The 21,489-nt window shown below is 41.4% G+C and overlaps 1 protein-coding gene across 1 annotated transcript in view; it reads right to left on the bottom strand.

Moving 5' to 3' along the window:
* LOC148525425 (sialic acid-binding Ig-like lectin 11) overlaps positions 1 to 21,489 on the bottom strand; it is a 100,208-nt gene that overhangs the window by 62,415 nt on the left and 16,304 nt on the right. Inside the window, exon 4 of the mRNA XM_088470930.1 lies at positions 11,643 to 11,686. Coding sequence (XP_088327056.1) covers positions 11,643 to 11,686 — 44 coding nt within the window. The remainder of the gene's footprint in view (positions 1 to 11,642; positions 11,687 to 21,489) is intronic.

Raw genomic sequence — 21,489 nt, forward strand, 5'->3', positions numbered from 1 at the left:
ACTGAATTCTGTTTCTGCTGCATCACTAATGTGTTCATTACTTTCAGCACTTCCCCTTTAGCCCAATTCCCCCCTCCTCCTTCTCTTTCCTGCCGAGTCAACCGATCAATCCTCTGTCCATGACTACCTACTGTAATTCTACCAGCCACAGGAAGTTACAGAGCTATGGAGAGGAGAGAGAGAGAGAGGGGCTGACCCTGGTCTGCTGAATGCCACAGAGCTGTGGCTGAGTACTAGCGCGAGGAGACCGGCTGGCAAATAAAAGAAACAACTGTAGACTGTGGGATGTGGTTATAATTGTTTATCTACTTCCCCTGATAATATACTGTGGTTCTGCAGTTAGAAATGTTATCAGACACTTGTGAGAGTCCCTCTAAGCCCCTATATTGTAGCTGGTGATTGGATCAGTGCATGTAAAATGGCATGTATATTAACTAAAAACACATTATAACATGTTATTATTATTATTATTATTATTATTATTATTATTATTATTATTTTCTTTTGTTTGATTCTTTTATTTATATGGTTGTGCCGAACAAGAAGAATACAACTGAAAATAACTTACATAAGTACAGACTAAAACAAACAAGACAACAATTTCATATAAATACATAATTATAGTGTGTAATTAGCATGATTATGTTATGTAGATAAAGGAGGGAGATCCCTGTTCATATATGCTAAAAATGGACAGGGGATATGAGTGGAGACAACAGGAAAAGAGGGCAGGGGCTTCACAGGTAAGAGAAGGGATGGTAAGCAAGATTTAAAAATGAATTTAAAGGGCACACTTGAAGACTGGGAGAACAGATAAAAGTCTAGTGGATCATTGGTGGTTATTCCAGAGGTTGTGAGCAGTCCTGGAAAAATTCTCAAGGTGGGAGTGGTAAGAGAGGTACTGTACTGCATATTTGTGTATCATCAGCATAGAGGTGGTATCAGAGCCCTAAACGGATGATAAGCTCACCAAAAGAAGAAGTGCAAAGGGAGAAGAAAATGAAACCAAGGATAGAATCTTGGGAGACTCCAACAGAAAGATGTGGAGGAAAGTTAGAGGTGAATTTAGATATGTGGAAGGAGCAGATGAACAAAGAGTCACAGATCATAATGGAGTGGGGATTTTCAAAGTATCCATAGTGTTAAATGCCCCTATGAGGTCAAGATATATAAACATAGAGGCTTGCATTTTGCCATGCAAAGGTCATCTGTGACATTGACAAGGACAGTTTTGGTGGAACAAAGACAAGGACAGTGTTGTTGGAACAAAGACAAGGACAGTTCTGGTGGAACAGAGTAGGTCTAGAAGGGTGTTTGAGGAGAATAAGGAGGATGTACACAACCAGCTCAAGGAGCTTGCAGGCATACATGAAGAGAGAGATGGGAAGATACCCAGAGATCGAGGAGGGGTCAAGTGAAATCTTCTTAAAAATGAGGAAAACAGGGCATGCTTAAAGCATGAGGGGAAGGTGCCATGGGAGTGACAGGGGAACTAGATAATTTGACTAGTTGGGCAATGTGGAAACATGGCAGGGGGAGGAACTGGAGGAGGTAGTAAGGGATAGGGTCAAGGAGGAGATGGAGGGTGGAAAGGAGAGCATGCACTTCAACCTCAAGTGTGGGGAGAAGGAGGACAATGTTGGTTGTGCTGGTAGAGGAGATGGAAATGGGGAAGTGGAACCTGAAGGGAAGAGATCTCATGGTAAATTTACTCTATCAAAAGTTGGTGACTAAGTCAAGTACACAGATAAATTAGAAGAAAGGAGTCTGGGAGAGGAGGGAGTCGAAAGTAGTGAGGAGGATGGTGAAGGTTAGAGGACTGGGAAGAGATGATAGCTTTAAAATAGGATAGTTAAAGAGTAAGTGAGTGAGGGAAGATTTAGGATGAGAGTATATGCACAGCTTGGACGATGCTAAATAAAATCAACAGCTTATAATAACAGCCATACCTATATATTATCCCTGAACTTATGCACATGTATTACCATTGTATGCCCGCATGTGACAGACCAGCCATATGCCCTCCCACAATGTATCAGTTCTATCTTTATACATATTGTGCTGTATACCTAATTTATTAGCCTTGTGTCTATACCACTGTGCCATTCTCTGCCAAACACATTATACTGTACCAGCCTTGTTTGTCAAAACCATGGTTATCCTACTTTCCGACATACAATATAATAGCTGCTTAAATCCTCACATAGAAGGAATAGCCTCACACCTCACATCTGATTTGTGTCCACAGATTTTTGTACCTGTTTGTTCGATATTTGCCTACTCTCCCAGAATTTCCAGGAGACTATGTAATTTGAGGGATATTTCCATGGCTTTCAGTACAGTAGACAACCCTTATGCAACCCACATACTTCTCCAGCAAAGTGGGCAGATCACGGCATAATGTCGCAAATCAATCTGATCTGTGACATCATTGTTTTGCCCTGTGGCATAATGCAGTTATTTGCAGCATTCCATCACAGGGGCTGGATTATGATTCACAGCATCATGCCCCTGTAACCTCATAGTTAGAACCCCCCTCCCAAAAAAAAAAAATTTTCCGGAGCACAAAAAAGAAATAGTAGGTAAGTATGGACTTGCACCCACCAGTTGTGAGTCCTAGCACATTGTATGCAGTGTCTTACACATTATTTATGGGACACAGAGATGCCAGCCTGTAATGGCACTGTGCTACCTTACAATGTATAGGCCTAAGATCCTACAGAATTTTAACTTAATCTTTTCACTCCATCATATATTAACACTGCAGCAGCTGGGAAACATTTAGAACTGCTTCATGGTGTGTTCTGTAATGATGTGTTATACAGATGTGTCTTAATTTACCTATATTTCTAGATATACAGTTGAGTTTTGGACTACACTGCAGCCCCACCTGTGGAGCCACCACTGCAAGCTAGTATTCCATACAATACCAACTTCTGGCACCTTGTCATGAGTTGTGATTCCTTATAATGCGAACTCTTGCATAGTCCACAAGCCCGCAAATGACCGGTCAGAAGGAAAGTAAAATAAGATCATATCTCTACAGCTCCAGCAGCCACATTTCTAAATTTAGCAAAAACCTCTATTATATGTTGGTCTGTTTTTTTGTGTACAGTGCTGGATCTAGACCATGTGGACCCCAGGGTGAAAATATACTTTGAAGCACCCCTCCCCACAAACTACCAAAAAATATATTTTTTTTAGGACAAAGCTCACAGGCATGAGAGGCATCTAGAAGGACCAAGCCAGTATGTAGTGGTCCATGATGCTTTTTTGAAATGTTCAATACCATAGAAATTATATAACTCCCTCCTCCTCCAGGTCCTCAGTCCTCATCTGGAACCTGGTCCACCCCCTGGAGCCATGAGTGAGTATCACAGCAAACCATGAAGCTGTTGAGTCTCCCGGGCTGCTTTCATTTTCAGACAGTTCCTTCAGGAATGGAGTCCAGGCCCGTTCATAAGCACTCCCCTACATCAAACCTCCAAGACTGACCCACTTTGCAGTGATGTCCAGAATCTGGCATAATGCTGAGGGTGACATGGCTCCTCTTTGCACTCCTCAAAAATGTATGGAATGATGACAGCATGCGGAGTGACATCATTATGCCCTACAATCAGGTGGTAGAGAGGAAGATGCCTCCTCTGAACTTTTATATCTGGGCAGCTGATGGCCTTGACTTGTAGTCAACCAAATGACTGTGCAAATGTGGCTGCATCCTCAGCCACCGGGATAGACAGTGCTGGCGGAGTGACCAGAGTCATGTTTATTTGAAAATCATGTATGTACATGCAGAGTATTCAAGCTCGTATAAGGTCACTATGCAAGTGACCAAATACTTTTCCATTAAGAGTATTTGGGGACACACACTGGTATTTGTAACATTAAACAGTAAAAAGAAGAGTGTTATCTGCAGATTATTGGTAAATTATGTTAAACTTTGGAGACTGTGATTAATGAGTCTGGTTAGAGTGGGTCCAATCAAAATGCTGAACTAAATTGCAATTGTGGGGCAGCACAGATGGTGTAATGGTTAGCGTTACTGTCTCACAGCACTGAGGTCAGGGGTTCTATTCCCACTACGGCCCTAACTGTGCGGAGTTTGTATATTCTCCCTGTGCTTGCGTGGGTTTCCTCCAGGTGCTCCGGTTTCCTCCCACACTCCAAAAATTTACTGGTAGGTTAATTGGCTTCCCACAAAACATTGACCATAGTGTGTATGTGCGTGTGCATGTCATAGGGAATATAGACTGTAAGCTCCACTGGGGCAGGGACAGATGTGAATGGTAAGATATTCTGTAAAAGCACTGCGAAATACGTGTGCACTATATAAATAACTGGTAATAAATAATAATAATTGTGGTTCTTCAAGTAACACAGTTGAACTCTACTGTACCTACAATTATGCATCAGGCTGTGTTTGAAGGCCTTACTACAGTACATGGAAGGCAATCTATGAAAAAGCCACCTCAATAGTGAATGGAATGCTCATTTGAGGAATGTTTATTTGAGGGTTTTAGAATCACAGCTCAGCCATGTATGTGACCACTTACATGCAGGGCCGGATTAAGGGCAGGGCGGCAGGGGCGGTCATCCTGGGGCCCCCACACACTGTCCCCGACCCCTGGCCACATGCCTGGCGAAAAGGTTGATTGCAATCTACTGGAAGCTCACAGAGCTCCCGCCTGTAGATCGCGATCAACTTACGGTAAGTGGGAACGTTGGCCACTGAATACTGATCGCTTCAGAGGCCAGTGTTCCCAGTGATGCAGTTCATGGGTGACATCATGATGTCACCCACGCACTGCAGAGGAGAGGAGCCTGCGTGCCAGATCCAGCAAACAGCGGCAGCAGCAGTAGCAGTGACGGCGGGACTCGGGAGTTGTGACGGCGTGGAGCAAAGACAGGTAAGTTTTTTCAACAGGGGTGTGGGCAGGTAGGGAGAGCCACTAGGGACACTACTTTATGGGGCACATCTACAGGGGGCATTTAAAAAGAGACACAACTACTGGGGGCATTGCAGGGGGCATTGGAGGAAAGGCACAAATACTGGGGGCATTGGAGAAGGGGCACAACTACTGGGGACATTTAAGAAGAGGCACAACTACTGGGGGCATTGCAGGGGGCACAAATACTGGGGACATTGGAGGGGGCACAACTACAGGGGGCATTGGAGGAAAGGCACAAATACTGGGGGCATTTGAGGAAAGGCACAAATACTGGGGGCATTGGAGAAGGGGTACAACTACTGGGGGCATTTAAGAAGAGGCACAACTACTGGGGGCATTGCAGGGGGCACAAATACTGGGGGAATTGGAGGAAAGGCACAAATACTGGGGGCATTGCAGAAGGGGTACAACTACAAGGGGCATTGCAGAAGGGGCACAACAACTGGGGGCATTCCAGAAGGGGCACAACTACAGGGGGCATTCCAGAAGGGGCACAACTACAGGGGGAAATGGACATCAGGCAGATATACCGGTATGTGTATATATATATATATTTATATTTATTTTTTTATATATATAACTTATTGATAGGGGCCCCCACACGTTTGTTGCCCAGGGGCGCCCACAGACCTTAATCCGGCCTTGCTTACATGGCTAACAGATTCAGGATTTCAACAAACCCAGTCATACAACTGACCAACTGGCTTTAGTGGCTAAATTGGTGAACTCTGTGGTGTTGAACTAGCCCATTGGCCCAACAGGCAATCTTTACAAAGGTGAGAGAAGTCCTCATATGACAACATGAAATCCTGGTGACAATGGGAATGATAAAGACAGTTGGCCACATTTAGTTGACAGAGGGCTTGATTCAGAGAGTTACACAATTCCAATATTAACACAGATTGAGCGATTTTAGCCATTGTGCATGTGTGAAACTAGGGATGTGCAGGCTCAGATTAGTTCGGATTTTCCTGCCATGTTCGGATTTTTCCCACCAAAATTCAGGTCTCGGAAAGAGGCAAAATGTCATCTTTCATGGACAAACATCATCATTCCTGGATAAAAGTCCATGAAAGATGATGTTTGTCCATGAAAGACGATGTTTTTCCTCTTTCTGAGACCCGACTTTTGGTGGGAAAAATCTGAATTTGGCGAGAAAATCTGAACTAATCTGAGCCTGTGCATCCCTACGTGAAACCCACACGCAGTGATTGGTTTGTGATAACGCTCGCACAGAGGATTCACTTGCAAAGTGAGTGATAGCGTTTTGGGGTGATAATGGGGGGATGGCTAAGAAAATGCAGGCGTGTCTGACCGTTCAAATGCCATTTCATGGGCGTGTATAAATTAGACATTGCAATATTCTTTAGCAGCATGAGAGCTCTCAGCATGTCAGGAGAGATGCAGTGTTTTAGACAGGTCAGACTTCACTCAGTAGCTGATCTTCATCAATGTTCCCAAGTTTGCCCTGTTGCAGGTCACCAGGCATATATGAGAAGGCAGCAGTGGGTGTCCCTATGCTCAGGTAAGCTTTGGAACACAGTAGCATATTTTCACAAATTCCATCCGTAAGACATCACAGTTGCGATTGCATTAGAGTAAATCTCTGAATCAGGCCCACAATTTGTGTCTTGGATGTGTGCAAGCAACATGTGTCACTAAAATTACTGACTTGCAAATGTATGTACAGTATGTATGTATGTATGTACAGTATGTATGTATGTGTCTTGAGTTATGTCCAGCTCTAAACACAGCAGTATTTCTACGTGAGACACAGAAAAGTGTAGGCGTATGCCCAAAGATAGCACAGAACCTTAGTCTAATGATTGAATTGCTCTATGTGCACAGAATATAACATATAGAAGTGTCTACCCAGGGTAACAGCACTATACAGTGAATAGATGTACTGAAGATGTACAGTGTACTGTAATGTATGCAAATGGCTGTTTGTAAATAACTGTTCCATAAAATTGTGTTTAAAATCTTTATATTCCCTTAATGAATATCCTAAAAGCCTTACTGTATCTCTAATTTAAAGGTGACTTTTTCAGTTGTCGGGCTGCTTTGTGTTATCTTTGTCTTTGTCCTTCGCACTACAGCCACAATAAGATTTCCTGGCTGGACTAATATGTTCATCTAAATGTATTTGTGACCCTTCATTAACAATATCACCATAATGTTATCTACAGGTCTCAGACACATTAATCTAGTGTATTTGTATTTTTTTTGCTTTACTAATTTCATGTTCTTTCTGCCACCAGCCAAGGTAAATGCTGTTGTGTCTGGGTGAATAAATCGTGCCCATAGCAGTTCCACTGTTTTTTAAATAAAACTTTTCATGGAATCTTAAATTCTTGTTTATTATGAATTTAAATAGTTGTTGAGAAATACACTTGTAATGGTGAAGAAACATTTTATTACATCTTTTCCAACTGTATGGTACTATATTTCTATACAGTCCTTCAATATTGCACAAAATAAGCCAAGTATCCAAACCTATTTTCTATAGATGAAGGACTCCAAGTTTGCTAATTCAGTTAAACTCTATAAATTTGCACAACCACACAAATTTGCTCAAATACAAAACACTATATACAGTACATGGAGTAGGACTAATAGTAATGGGAAATACATGGATTTATTTATTATTTATTTATTACCAGTTATTTATATAGCGCACACATATTCGGCAGCGCTTTACAGAAAATATTTGTACATTCACATCAGTCCCTGCCCCAGTGGAGTTTACAATCTAAATTCCCTACCACATGCACATACATACACACTAGGATTAATATTTGTTGGGACCCAATTAACCTACGAGTATATGTTTTTTGGAGTGTGGGTGGTAACCGGAGCACCCGGAGGAAACCCACGCAAGCACAGGGAGAATATACAAATTCCACACAGATAGGGCGTTATTAGGAATCGAACCCACGACCTCAGTACTGTGAGGCAGTACTGCTACCACTATACCGTCTGTGTTGCCCAAATGGATAGAAAACTTATACCAGATAATTGTGGACAAGGCAAACAAAATATCAAACACTCAATTGCTTTAATAATGTGATCACAAAATCCAGGAAAATGATCCAGAAATGTACATTTAAAAGAAATAGTCACATATACAGTATATACTCATTCTGGAACAAATGTCCAAAGGCTTGTGTAGTCACGTTAGTTTCCATGACTTCTTCTGATGAAAGACAAAGACTAATCTTAGCAATCCCACTTTCTCCTCAGTGTAATTCTACATCCACCAGAGTAGCCATACTGTATAAGGAAGCACACAAACATTCCTAGTGTATTACCTTCAGTGCTATTAGGGAATACAAATGGTGGGAAATGATAAATGAATGGATGTAATAAATAATAATACATATGTATGGTAGAAGGGGGACTTGGCCACATTCATAAGGTCAGCATGTGAATGTAAAAATGGTCATAATATCAACAATGAACATTAACATAGGTTCATTATGTCGACATTGACCCTGTCAACACTCAGCTTTTTGATAGTGATGAAATTCTGACATTGGCCCTGATTCAGAGCCGGACGCAAGTCGCTGCTCATTCGCTCCGAGCGATGTTTGCCCAACTGCGCATGCGGACGGATCGTAATACGCATGCGCGAACCACTCAGTGCGGCCGAAATTCATGTGCACGCAAAATAGCGAATGCCTGATAATTTGAGTGACAGAAAGAGGCGTATGTGGGTGGTAACAGGGGAAGGTGCTTGAAAACGGGGAGTGGAGATCCGAACGCAGGCGTGCCAAACGGTCAAAACGGGCGTTTTATGGGTGTGCATATTTAAAACAGCAGCGTCATTGACCACGTCACTGGGCTATTTTAGAGCCAGAACTGCTCGCAAAATTGTGGTAGCAAACAACAGCCCCAAGAATAGCGAGCAGTTCATACCCTGATCGATGTACTCGATTAATCTAATAAATAGCGGACATGACGTAGGATGCGAGCGGCCAGGGGGCGTATCGTTTCAACAAACGAACGCAAGTTTTGTTCGCTCGTTCAGACATAGAGGTGTGAACAGACCGCAAACAGCGAACGGTTCATTTGAATAGCCACCCCTTGTTTTAGAACGAACGACCGCAAATAGCGAATGGCTCTGAATGAGGGCCATTGTTAGAATTTTATCCATGTATTTTTATTGTTATTCTATCCCTAACCATATCCTTAACCCTAGCAGTAATCATAATGGTATTCCTAGCCCTAATGGTAACCCTAATGCTAATCCTAAATTTAATGGTAACCCTAACAGCAACCCTAACACTAACCCTAACTCCAACGGTAACCATATCCATAATGTTAATCTTAAACCTAAGCCTAATAGAAATGTCTACATTTTGCAGGTGTTTACATTATGATTTCAGCATTTTAACTTTGTCGGCATCATTAATGTTGACCATCTACTGTGAACATTCGAATGTCAACATTGTAAATACAGACATTGTCACATCATACCATCGATAGATACTGTAGATAGAAACGAGATAGATAGATAGATAGATAGATAGATAGATAGATAGATATATAGGTAGAAATTAGATAGATAGATAGATAGATAGATAGATAGATAGATAGATAGATATGAGATAGATATTAGATAGATAGATATTAGATAGATAAATAGATAGATAGATGATAAATAGATAGAAATGAGATAGATAGATAGATAGATAGATAGATAGATAGATAGATAGATAGATAGATAGATAGATAGATAGATAGATAGATAGATAGCTATGAGATAGATAATATATAGAAAGAAAAAAACATATTTTTTATATTTTACTTTTATTGGAGATAAAATAACTAAAAAATATTAGTAAGATATAATTTTTTTAATAGATAATTATTTTGAAGATGGTTAGAGGGTTTCATAAAATAATTAACTCTCTTGTGTGTGCTACAATGTACCACTCTATTTAGAATGTTACAACATATAGATTGCTTACTGGCAACACTAGGGGGTTGCGGACCACACTGGGTGACACCATACATGTGGGTGACATCAAATTAGCAGAGCTGCTCTGCTATTTTAGTGTCATCACCCCCTCGGATGGTGTCACCGAGCAGCGTTGATGGATGACGCGCACATTTGCACCATCCACACTCTCTGGAGCACTGTTCAAGCACCTAGCGTGAACATAACGGGGCCCGACATTGAGTTAATCCCCCATAACTCATACACTGGGAGTGTGGCATCACAGATAAGACCATACAACCTTTTGCATCCTCCTACAATAAGTACGAGAGCTCTGCAATGCACACTGGGTGACTCCAACCCTAGTGACATCACTGAGATTATTGACAGTATAGTTTTTTCTATAGTTTCCATCTTAAAATGTCTCTTCATAGATATCAGCTCTTCATGTTCATTGCATGTGAATAGTGTTGTAGATGTTGTTTTCTTGTCCCTTTAGGTCCTTCAAAAAAGAGAAGAAAATTAAGAATATTTCAAGCAAACATGAACATTTTTTATTGTATAATAATAATACTAAAATTCATTTTTAAAGATTTCTAATAACAATATATAGAGGAGCCTTATGTTAGAAACATCCCATACATGCTACATTTTGTGTTTTGATAACATTATAAATAAGTACAAAAAATAGAAATATGCTATTGTTACATTCTTCATTCTTTATGGATTTGGATGGGTAATAAAGCATACTATGGCATACCCTGAAGATGCTAGCATGACAGTATTGTACAGTACAATATAATATACGCAAAGACAATGGCAGCTATGAAAGTGACAATGAGAACCTGTAAAGTGTGTGACTGTGGAGGGGGAATTCATTATCAGACTAGCACAGAACGATTAGGAGGACCTTTTTATTTTACAATTTAAAAAATATCTGTTTTTAAATGAATTGCCTCCTTTAAACTTATTGCATCTTTACAGTTTTATTTTAATCACCAACTTATAGTGTATGACAATAATGCTGGGTACACACTGACAATTCATCGGCCAATATATCTGCTGCCCGTCGGCTAGTGTGTACCCGCGATATGTCGGTGAACGTCATCGTTCACCGACATATCGCATTGGTTGTGCTGCACACATATCTGTCCAACAGCAAGTGTGTATGGGTGGTCTGCAGACCGCCCATACACACACAGCGGCAGCTGCGAGGAGGGTGGTGGGATATGCCCCCCGCCCACCGGGACATGCCCCCTGGCTGCCGGGACCCACAGCCAGACACAGATGATGGCCGTTCAGTGTGTATGAACGACCATCACCTGCAGATATATCTGCAGATCGCTCGATCTATCTGTAAAGTGTGTACCCACCTTAAGAACGAATATTGTGCTGAGATCTTCCCGCCAAGTTCGGATCTCATATTGCATATTAATAAGCAGATAGCATATTTATCATCCCACATTAGGACCTCTAGGGGCTGCATATGCACTAAAGCTGGGTACACACTTTTACGATTGCAGGCTGATCGGGTAAAACTGTCCACATCAGCCGTGCAGTCTGTCCCCAGTGTGAGCCCTGTCAGCTGCCTGTGAGCCTTGTACACACTGTGCAGACATAGCACAGTGTGTACGGGCTTCTATGGGATCGAGAGGTCGACCCGATAAAAATTAAACCATACATAAGATGCGACCTCCCGATCCTGAAATCTATACAGCTACAAATACAGCTATTAACATGCCATATTATACCTGATAAGTAGGTTCTGTTCTCTCCCGCTCATTGCGTCCATTTCCTGGAAAATAGATCAGATTACCTGGTAAATTATAGTACGTATCATTTTTAGACAAGCTCGTTTTTGTAAAACAGTTGTTGTCTGAGTATGGTATAATATACACAACAGCTGATAATCACTGTTTGTTTACTCCTAATATACACAGAATGTTAATTTAAAGTGTCTATAGCTCATTTTCAATTTCTTTTAATCACAATTTTACAATAATTATCAAAAAAAAATGTATATAAAAAACTAACACACTTTCTAACAAGTGATCACATCACTTTGCTTTGTGCAACTGACAAATTTTTTTTTGTAAGAACCGCTCAGAAATTGTCGGGTTTCTTTATGAGTGAATTAGGTGAAGAACATCTATTTCATCATATCCAAAATGATTTAATACAAAAAAACAAAACAATTTTTTTTTTATATTTGTAAAAAATAGTTTTTAAAAACATTGGAACACCGGATCACCAACATCTGAACATTGGGAACATCGTAATAATCGCCAACATTTCAATTTTCCATTTTACAGTGGTTTCAGGCACCAGGTGCACTAGGGGTCAAAGATGGGGATAATTTACTTTTTCCCAGTGGCTGCTAATCCCTGCAGCCGCTGGGTGAAGGGTCCCATTGTGCTGAGCAGTGATCGTCAGCACGACAGATATCTGAGAGAAGCAGCATCTTCCTGCAGCTGCTCACACTGTTTATCTGCCTGAGCGGATTATTACGACTAGATCAGATAATGCAGTGCCTGGAGTTGTTGGAAAAATGCAACCATTCCAGGCAAGTGGTTAAAGAACTTTTGGCAAGTGGGGAAAAACTAAAAAGTTTTGTCAATGTTGTAACTACATTAACATTGTCTTTAAATGTTGGTGTGTGTATGACCACTTAGCCAGTCTGGCAATCAACTTTGAGGTAGCATTTATGTACATTCTATATAATAATAGGTAGAAGCTCGTTGGTTGCTCTGGACAACTTCTACACTCATTTTATTGCTTGATATATGTCCCCCTCATTTACCAATGACTCTTCTAGTATAACGGACACAGCATATGCTGGGTCATTTCAGTCTCTACTCCCACTCAGCCCCACCGCTCTTTGGGGAGCTCCACATTCTCTCTGCTGTTCCCTGTCCCCCCACCAGCTCCATCATGGCTCCTTCCTTCAGATTTGTTGATCCCCCCTTTGTCACACCGCCATCCCCCTATTATGGCTAGTCCTGAACCCACACCACCACTTTCACTCCGCACTCCCCATAGCTTCAATAAGCCAACCCTCTGATCTTTCAGACACATTTTTGTCAAAAAAGCTGACCGGTGCTAGCAGAGTGAGGCATATTGAGGATAGGGCCGGACTGCAGATCTAGCACTTCTGGTAAATGCCAGAATTGCTGGTGACCTGATGGGCCGGTCCGGACTGAAACTTGGCAGATCAGCTCCGCCTCCTGGCACACTGCTCGGATGAGATACTGTAAGATGGGGACGTGCCAGGGCTAATCTAGAGCCCCAGTCTGTCCCTGATTGGGGATAAACAGTATGTAGGAAGACACATCTGTATTAACATTCCTTGCTGTTCCATTCCAGAATGTGACTTCCATTCTATACCAGCTTAAAGTGGAATTTGAGAGTTTTTAATAAAGTTTATTGGTGTAATACACAAGGGTCTTAGGGTCGTCCTACTCATGGGGGCAGCAGGATTTTAACATTTGTGGGGGCCTGTGTGCAGATGTTTGTGGACCCCTTCCCCTAAAAAATGGCACTTACATGTGTGCAGTAGGCTAAAAGAGTATTTAGTGCTTGCAAAAATATAACCTCTGATGAGCACTCTAAAAGGAGATCTCTCTATTGGAAACAATTATTTCCTGCTAGTTGGTACTTGTTGAAATATTAGAGTGCTCATCGGAGGTTATATTTCAACAAGTACCAACTAGTAGGAAATAATTGTTTCCATTAGAGAGATCTCTTTTTAGAGGGCTTATTTTAAAATATGCAATATGAAAAGAAAAATTCTGCAAGAGGTACATTGAAAAAGTTCACAGAGAACATATGAATTCTGATGTATAAATGCAACAAGAGACACAAGCAAATGGTGGAAAATAAGTCGGTCTGACTAAACTTCATTATTATTTACCTAATAATCTTTTCTCCATGTATCTCTTAAGAAAACAGAACAGTCCCAGTGAAATCAGGATCAGGAAAAGGATGTTACCAGCTACAATTCCAGCAATGAGTTTAGAATCCACAATACTGCAATCTGAAATAAAGAGGCCATGAGTCATTGTATATATTAGAATGTGCTCACTGTAGATAGGATTATGCTGTGGGGACTGTTATGAGTCGCCAGCATGGTTCATCACTTCAGCCGGTTCCAGCTGTTGCTGGGCAACCAGGAAGCCGCATCACACTGCTGCATGGGCCAATGGTCCTGCCGGTTGCTGAGTGACTGTGATGCTGGGTGGCCGCAGAGCACTCTGGGTCTGAATTAACTTGACAGCCAGGGCCTGGCTGTATGTGCCTTTGTGCAGTTGCTATATCATTAGAGGGGCTGGTTCTCTCCTCAGGTGGTGATTGCTTCATACTCTTGTTATTACCCAGGCAGTGCTGCACTTCCACGCTGGTGATAGCTTATACCTCAGTGCTGCTATCTGGTCCATTCCATGTGTATTATTGTTCTGGTCTCCTGCTCTGCATATGCCCAGCGGTGTCTGTTTCCAGTTTACTATGTTCTTGTGAAACTTTAATTATTGTTTAATAATTGTTTCCTTCAACTGCAAGTACTAACAAATCTGCACAGTGAATTCAATCTCTGCTGTTTTCCAGCTACAAGGTATATGTACTGATACACACACAGTGAATATCATCTCTGCCAGGGGTGGATTGGGCCACCGGGACAGCGGGTAAGTACCCGCTGGGCCGGTCCCATTTACCCCTTTGCTGGGCCAGCCCACCCTGCATACCGGCCCGGGCTGATTCATGTATCTGCCCTGACAGTTGGCACACTTCCGGGATTTGCATTCCACTGTGGAGCGGCAACCAGAAGATCTCATTGGCTCCCAGCTAGCGAGCACTTCCCGATAGCCAGGAGCAGTGGAAAGAGTGACATCCCATTATTGTAATATCATTGATTACCTGCTGACTTATCTGCTAACCAGCCACACCTACTGTATATTGCCTAATAGCTAATGTGTGAGCAGAGGCGGAGTGTTATATACTAAACACCCTCCGCCCTATGACATACACTCCACACCTTACCTGCCAGCCCTTAGACATAATGTCCCCCTCAATCCAGGGACATACATTATACACTAAACCCCTCCCTCCCATCCGCCCCAGCCCCAGGGATATATACAGAATATGCCCTAGTCCACTGGGCTCAGGGACATACACTGCCCGCTCTATCCCTCGCCCACCCTACCCCACCGCCCTGGGGACATATACTACCCGCCCAAACCCCCTTAATGTCCACAGGGACATTCACTTCCCATCCTGTTCCAGTGCCAATGTGTGTTTTTTTCCTGTGGGGGTCATTGTTATATATATTTTTTTATTGCCCCCAATGTATTTTATTTTTCTATTGAGTCCATTGTGTTTTACTTTTTTCCTGTGGAAGCCAAAGTGGTTTATTTTTTCTTGTGCTATGTTTTTCGTCTTGTATTTCAGTTGCTCCACACATGCGTTCCTAATGGTGTTCACACAGAGTTGCAGTACAGATTCAAATGCACACACCAAGAAGTGTATTAGAAATGTGTTGGGATGTCACAGGGGATTGACTGATCAGACTCAGGTGTAACGTAGTATGGGCGGGTTGCTAAAAGTGGTTGTATATAGAGAAACTGAATTGCTCACACTGGAGGCCATACTCAGACAGATGATCTGCACCTAGTATAGGGCTGGTGAAAGTTTCAATGATGTGATTGATGGTGGCATCTAAAGATGTACTGTGGGCCATATTCAATATGGTACCGAGAAGGCCGTGCTGGACTTTTCGCTGCACGTCGGAGCTTTTCTGGGGATAAAGTATCGGACACGTGCCCGCTTTATCCCCGTATTCAATATGGAGCCGGCGAAAACGGGAGCCTGCGGAAAGGTAAGTATCGGGAAAAATAGCAGAATTTTCTGAAATTCATCGTGGGGCCCCCCTAATGATGTCCAGACATGGGGAGCACTGTGGGTACCCCCTTTTCCCCTGCTGAAGTTAATTAGGGTTTTTAAATAGATTTGGCAGGTGCTTTTTTGCGGTTATGAAGAAGTGATGAAGAATAGCATTTAGGAATAGTTATTTTTACGGAAAAAAAAATTTGGGGTACATGAAAATGGGGGTAAGCATATTTTTAAGTCCCTAAAGGTAATTTAAACAATTCTTCAAAAATACACCTGCCGCTACTCTGCACAATGAAGAAAACACCTGCCGTATACTTGGGGACCCCACCAGAATTAATGTCGCTAGTTTAGCACTTTGATCCCCTATATTTTTTTCACCCCCAAATTTAAAAGTTAATTTTTTGGGGTGTCCCGATTTTTTTAAAAACTTTTTTTGACAGTTTTTTTTAAAGTGATACTCCCAGGGGTGCAGGCTAATTTTTTTAAGCCTGCACCCCTAAACCCCAATTCTGCACTTTTTTTCGCCATGTTAAACATGGTGAAAAGTTATCCCCGTTGTTTTTCAAAGACTTTTCGAACCTGCGAAAAGTCTTTGAAATTGAATACGGGGATAATTGAAATAGGCGAAAATAACGTCATCTGCTATAAATTTTGCTCCAAATTGAATATGGCCCTAAGTATTATCTGCAAACACTGAAAGTGGGCTGATGTACACCAAGGAAGGGCATTGTAGTGGCATTAGCATAAAGTCGCAGACGCAACTACGTCCAACTCAGAATCAGACATGTGAGGAGGGATACCGCCCTACTTGACAGACCCCACCCCCTCAACAGACCCCACCCCTATTAGGGCTGCTTCCATAAATTTCCCGTGCAGGTTCTCCATCCCAATCTGCCCCTGATCTCTGCCTGTGTGTTTCTGCAAATACAAATATCTGCCTTGCACAAGTGTATATATATCCACGCTGGTTATCTCTGCAAATACAAAGCCTCAGTGAATGCTATTCTGCTAATTACCAACTTTGAGCTGTAGTACATCTGTCACTCATTATATATATGCTATGTTGGATTCTGTGCTGCTGCTGTATCTTCAAGCCATTCAATTTATATACTGTGTTGGATTCTGTGTCACTGATACACCTACAAATCTTGCTATTGTGGATAATTGTTGCTGTCTCATAAGTCACCTGTTTGCTATCCATACAGTCTGTCCTGCAATTAACCCTATTGATGCTGGTTATGGTCCTGCAATTACCCTGACACTTTAATGTATCTGTATCTACTCCAGCCAATATTCTGTGATCACCCTTGTAATGTAAAGGTCCTACTGTATGAGCTTAAGACCTGGCGACTGTCTAATACCTCTTTTCCACCAAAAACCCAGGTCCGATCTGGGTTTTTGGACATGGTTCCAACCCTGGTCAGACCCAGGTCAGACCCATTTATACCCCTTTTACACCAGAGCAAAAACCTGGGTTTTGCTGGGTCTACCCGGGTCGCAGCTCAGTGTAAAAGGGTCCCTGAAAAATAACCTGGGTCAAGTGACCCTGCAATCCAACCCAGGTAGCTACCAGGGTTGGACCCAGGATGGACCCAGGCAATGGTGCAGTGTAATCGGTGCAACCCAGGTTATCTGACCTCGGTCATGCCTAAAATGAGCTGATTGGTACAAGTCCAATGAGCATCTTACACTTAGAGCGGTATCTAATTATCCCCGAACACTGTTCGGGCGCAAATTGTTCCCCGCGATCGGCAAAAACAGAGATTTTTCGCTGATAAACCCCGATTTTTGCCAATATTTTTTTCTCCCTATCCTATTAATTCAGGCAAATTAATAGGATAGTTCGCCCGTTAACACATAGGAGCACCGATAAGCTTGCGGCCCTATGTGTTCTCGCCTTTTTTTCGGCGAAAAAACAGCACTTATTGTGGATTATTTTTCGGGACACATCAGGTCCCGAAAAAAAACCCCGATAAGTGCCGTCGTCAGGCCGACTATGGGGCTAATTGGATATGCCCCTTAGGGTTAAATTTACTAAAGTGAGACTTTTTAGAAGTGAGTTTTAGAAGAGATGTTGCCCATTGCAACCAATCAGATTCTACTTAACATCTAACTAGCACCTTCTAGAAGATAATAGCTAGAATCTGATTGGTTGCTATGGGCAATATCTCTTTTAAATCTCACTTGTAAAAACTTTCACTTTAGTAAATTTACCCCTAATTCTCTGTGGGGAGAGGTAAAAATCCTTCTAGAGAGGACAAGTGGAGATGTTGCCCATTGCAGATTCTAGCTATCACATATCTAGTACAGTTTTGGTTGCTATCGGCAACTTCTCTAGTTGTCGTCTTTAGTAGCTTTGATTAGCCTCCCTCTTACATTGGGGGAGACATATTAAACCTTAGAAAGAGATAAAGTACCAATCAATCAGCTTCTAACAGGTTGTGTTTGAAAAATAACAGTTAGGAGCTAATGGGTTGGTACTTTATCTCTCTCCACTTTATTTCTCTCCAAGCTTAGATACAGTACTTATGTACCATTGTCTTAAACTTATCAAATGTTGAAGTGTTATTTGCAGGCACTTCTCTATGTTACAGAGCACACCGTGTGGCAATTCATGTTAGGTACATCCCATTGCTTTTATTATTTGTACAAATTCTGGTTATGGTAATAGGTTATGTTACAATCTTCTGTGGAATGACATATACTGTATCATGGGGAAGATGTCTAAAGCTTTAGATAGAGAAAAAGGTGAAGTAGACACCAATCAGCGTCTAACTAGTGTTTGAAAAATGACAGTTAGGAGCTGATTAGTTGGTACTTTATCTCTCTCCAAGGTTTGATACATCTCCCCCATGTATTTGACAAACACCACACATTGGCACAGCCCAGTGTATGAGTCATAGACATCACTTTTCATTCCTGCTTATATCCCTTGTATGAGATTATTATTATTATTATTATTATTATTATTATTATTATTATTATTATTATTATTATTATTATTAGTTATGACTTTATCAAGCTTAGTGAATGGGCACTTGGGTAACTGGATGTACATCAGAGCTCTCTTTCTCATGCCAATGTGTTTTTCCTAATAGTACATGAAGCAACAATACTTAGAAATAATGACACAACATTGCCACAATATGACTGAATATATTTCTTAATATTAATATTTCAGTAAATGTGATTTAACTCATTGGAGGCCATTCACATAGAGAAGTGCATGATGGTTTTACAATGATGCAACTTAATCAAGTGCATCTCTCTGCACTGTCCTCATTAAGGATCAGAAGTAGTCCTCCTGCATCCAATTTGCAAAGGAAAACTGACTCCTTCATTATCCCTAAGAAGAATCCTTTAGTGCTAGGGCCATGCTGCTGGGGGTGAATATTCATTACAAAAGTGGACCAAGAAGACTAGTAATTTCAAACAACAATTGACTGAGAAACAAGCATTTGCAAAATAAACCAAGTATCAAAGCCACCATCCAGTTGCACAGCACATCACAAAAGCCACGATGGCTATGTTAGCATTAGATCTGTATCCAATATCCACCATCAATTCATCTTGTTTTAGTTTAGACCAGGGGTTCTCAAACTCGGTCCTCAGGACCCCACACAGGTCACGTTTTCCAGGTCACCCAGCAGGTGAACGGGTGTATTCATTACTTAGTGACACATTTTAAAAGATCCACAGGTGGAGCTAATTATTTCACTTGTGATTCAGTGAGGAGACCTGGAAAACATGCACTGTTTGGGGTCCTGAGGACTGAGATGAGAACCTGTGGATTAGACAATTAGATAAGGTCATGTGTCCCCTCTAACAAATCTCATCTCTATTGTATTTTACCAGAAAAGCAATACCTCAGTTATACGAGGATGTTAAAAGTTATTCTAAGTCTAGAAAATGCCATTTTACTGACTATCCAATTAACTACAGATATGAGGACAAGCGGTACTGGTCAAACTAAAGATTATATGCTACAGCCCACTGCAACAGAATCTAATACACAATGCCAGCTCATTCACAGGCAGGCTACTCTCTGTATCACCAGCTTTAGTAACAGGCACACCATTGTCAATCTGTTGGAAAAACTCAGGAATGTGATATCAAAATGGCTTACACCGCTAAGACTCTACTCAGGATTTGGCATTTCTGAAAACACAAGTAACATTGTACAAGCAATACAACTGGTTGGTTTTGAACACATCCCATTAGTTGTGCACACAATAAACTTGGTTCACCAACCAATGTAGAAGATTGCAGTGGCTGCAGCAATAGTAACATTTGCCATGCCACCAACTGAAGCAGGAGGTAGAACTACTGTAGGTGGAATTCCACCCTTTATATGCTTCATCTACTGAAGGAACAGCAACAAGACACCCAAGTGTGTATAACAAAACATGAGATAGGGACAGGGGGGGCGCATTGTACCTTAGTCCAGTACAGTGGAGAATACTACTGATACAATTTGAAATTGTAACAATTGAACTGAGTTCAGACAATGGCAGTCTGAGTCAGGTATACCCTTAATTAAACTACAGGAAAAACAGCTAGAGAAGCTAAGGGATGAAACTAAGCTAAGCTGTTGGACTTGTAAATCAAGTTCTTTTTTGCTTTGCCAGGACCAAACTGTTTTTAACATCTTTAAATTGGATCAGCACATTTTGGTAACCATGCTTATTCCTATTATAAGTTTAAGTAGTATGTAATATCTTCCTATCCAACTAACGCAGATCTTAAGAGATGCAAAAAACTCATGGAAAACAAGTTGTCAGTTCAAGTGACACATGACATGACAGTGTCTCCTGCTTTAGCCTCTCCAAAAGTTGCTGCCAGGAAAAACTGACATTTTCCAAGAGACCCACTGGTGATCATGATAAGTGAACATGACATACCAGAGTGAAACATTATGACATATAGTCAGGTTTAAAAATAATTGCCCACAATTATTGACACATCTGCTATACATGACTCCATCTGATACAATAAGCATCTATAGAATGGTGGAGGATTATTTGTAAGATTAATTAGTTTGTCACACAGTCCCATTAAATACTGAGAGGAAGAAAAGGAATCTGGAGACCTTTGTACAAACTAGCTTTGCTGTACACACCGTTCAGTGTGCATTCGGAAAGAGTGTTTAGCTCAGCTGGGAACATTGTTTGCAATGAGCTTAGGAGGCTACTTCCAAAACTAAAAAGAGGAAAAACTGATGTTTATCAAAAATTGACAAATTCTATGAGGAAAACCTTTGCCACCAATTTCATCAAATTACAGAGATTTCTGTAACTTTGAATTCCAGTGGGGATGAGCTAATATTGTGTGATTATTATATTAACAATGATCTGGGTGATGATGTTGATAATGATATATTCTGACTGTGACAATGATTAACAACACTGTTAGCTGCCTTAAGTCCATTTGTAGCTTGGTAAGTGGGGGTCAAACAAACTAAGCACTTCAGCCACAAAAGTATCAGTCCCTATTGCTGAAGTGCTTGATTTTTTAAGTGCTTTTTTAAGGGCCCAAATTCAAATCCATTGTGCACCACTTTACAAGATGGGCTTTGCCAAGATTGTGTGTGTTTGACAGCCAGCATAGCGTATATTACTGTACTTTACTGGGGCATTCATGTTCTTTTGTGTCTTGCCAGGCCATCTTTCACCATCTTCTCATCCATTTGTATAGGTGTAGAGGCCCAGAGCACACGCG

The sequence above is a fragment of the Taudactylus pleione genome, unplaced genomic scaffold, assembly GCF_031769625.1.
Source record: "Taudactylus pleione unplaced genomic scaffold, aTauple2 ptg000108l, whole genome shotgun sequence".
Classification (NCBI taxonomy): Eukaryota; Metazoa; Chordata; class Amphibia; order Anura; family Myobatrachidae; genus Taudactylus; species Taudactylus pleione.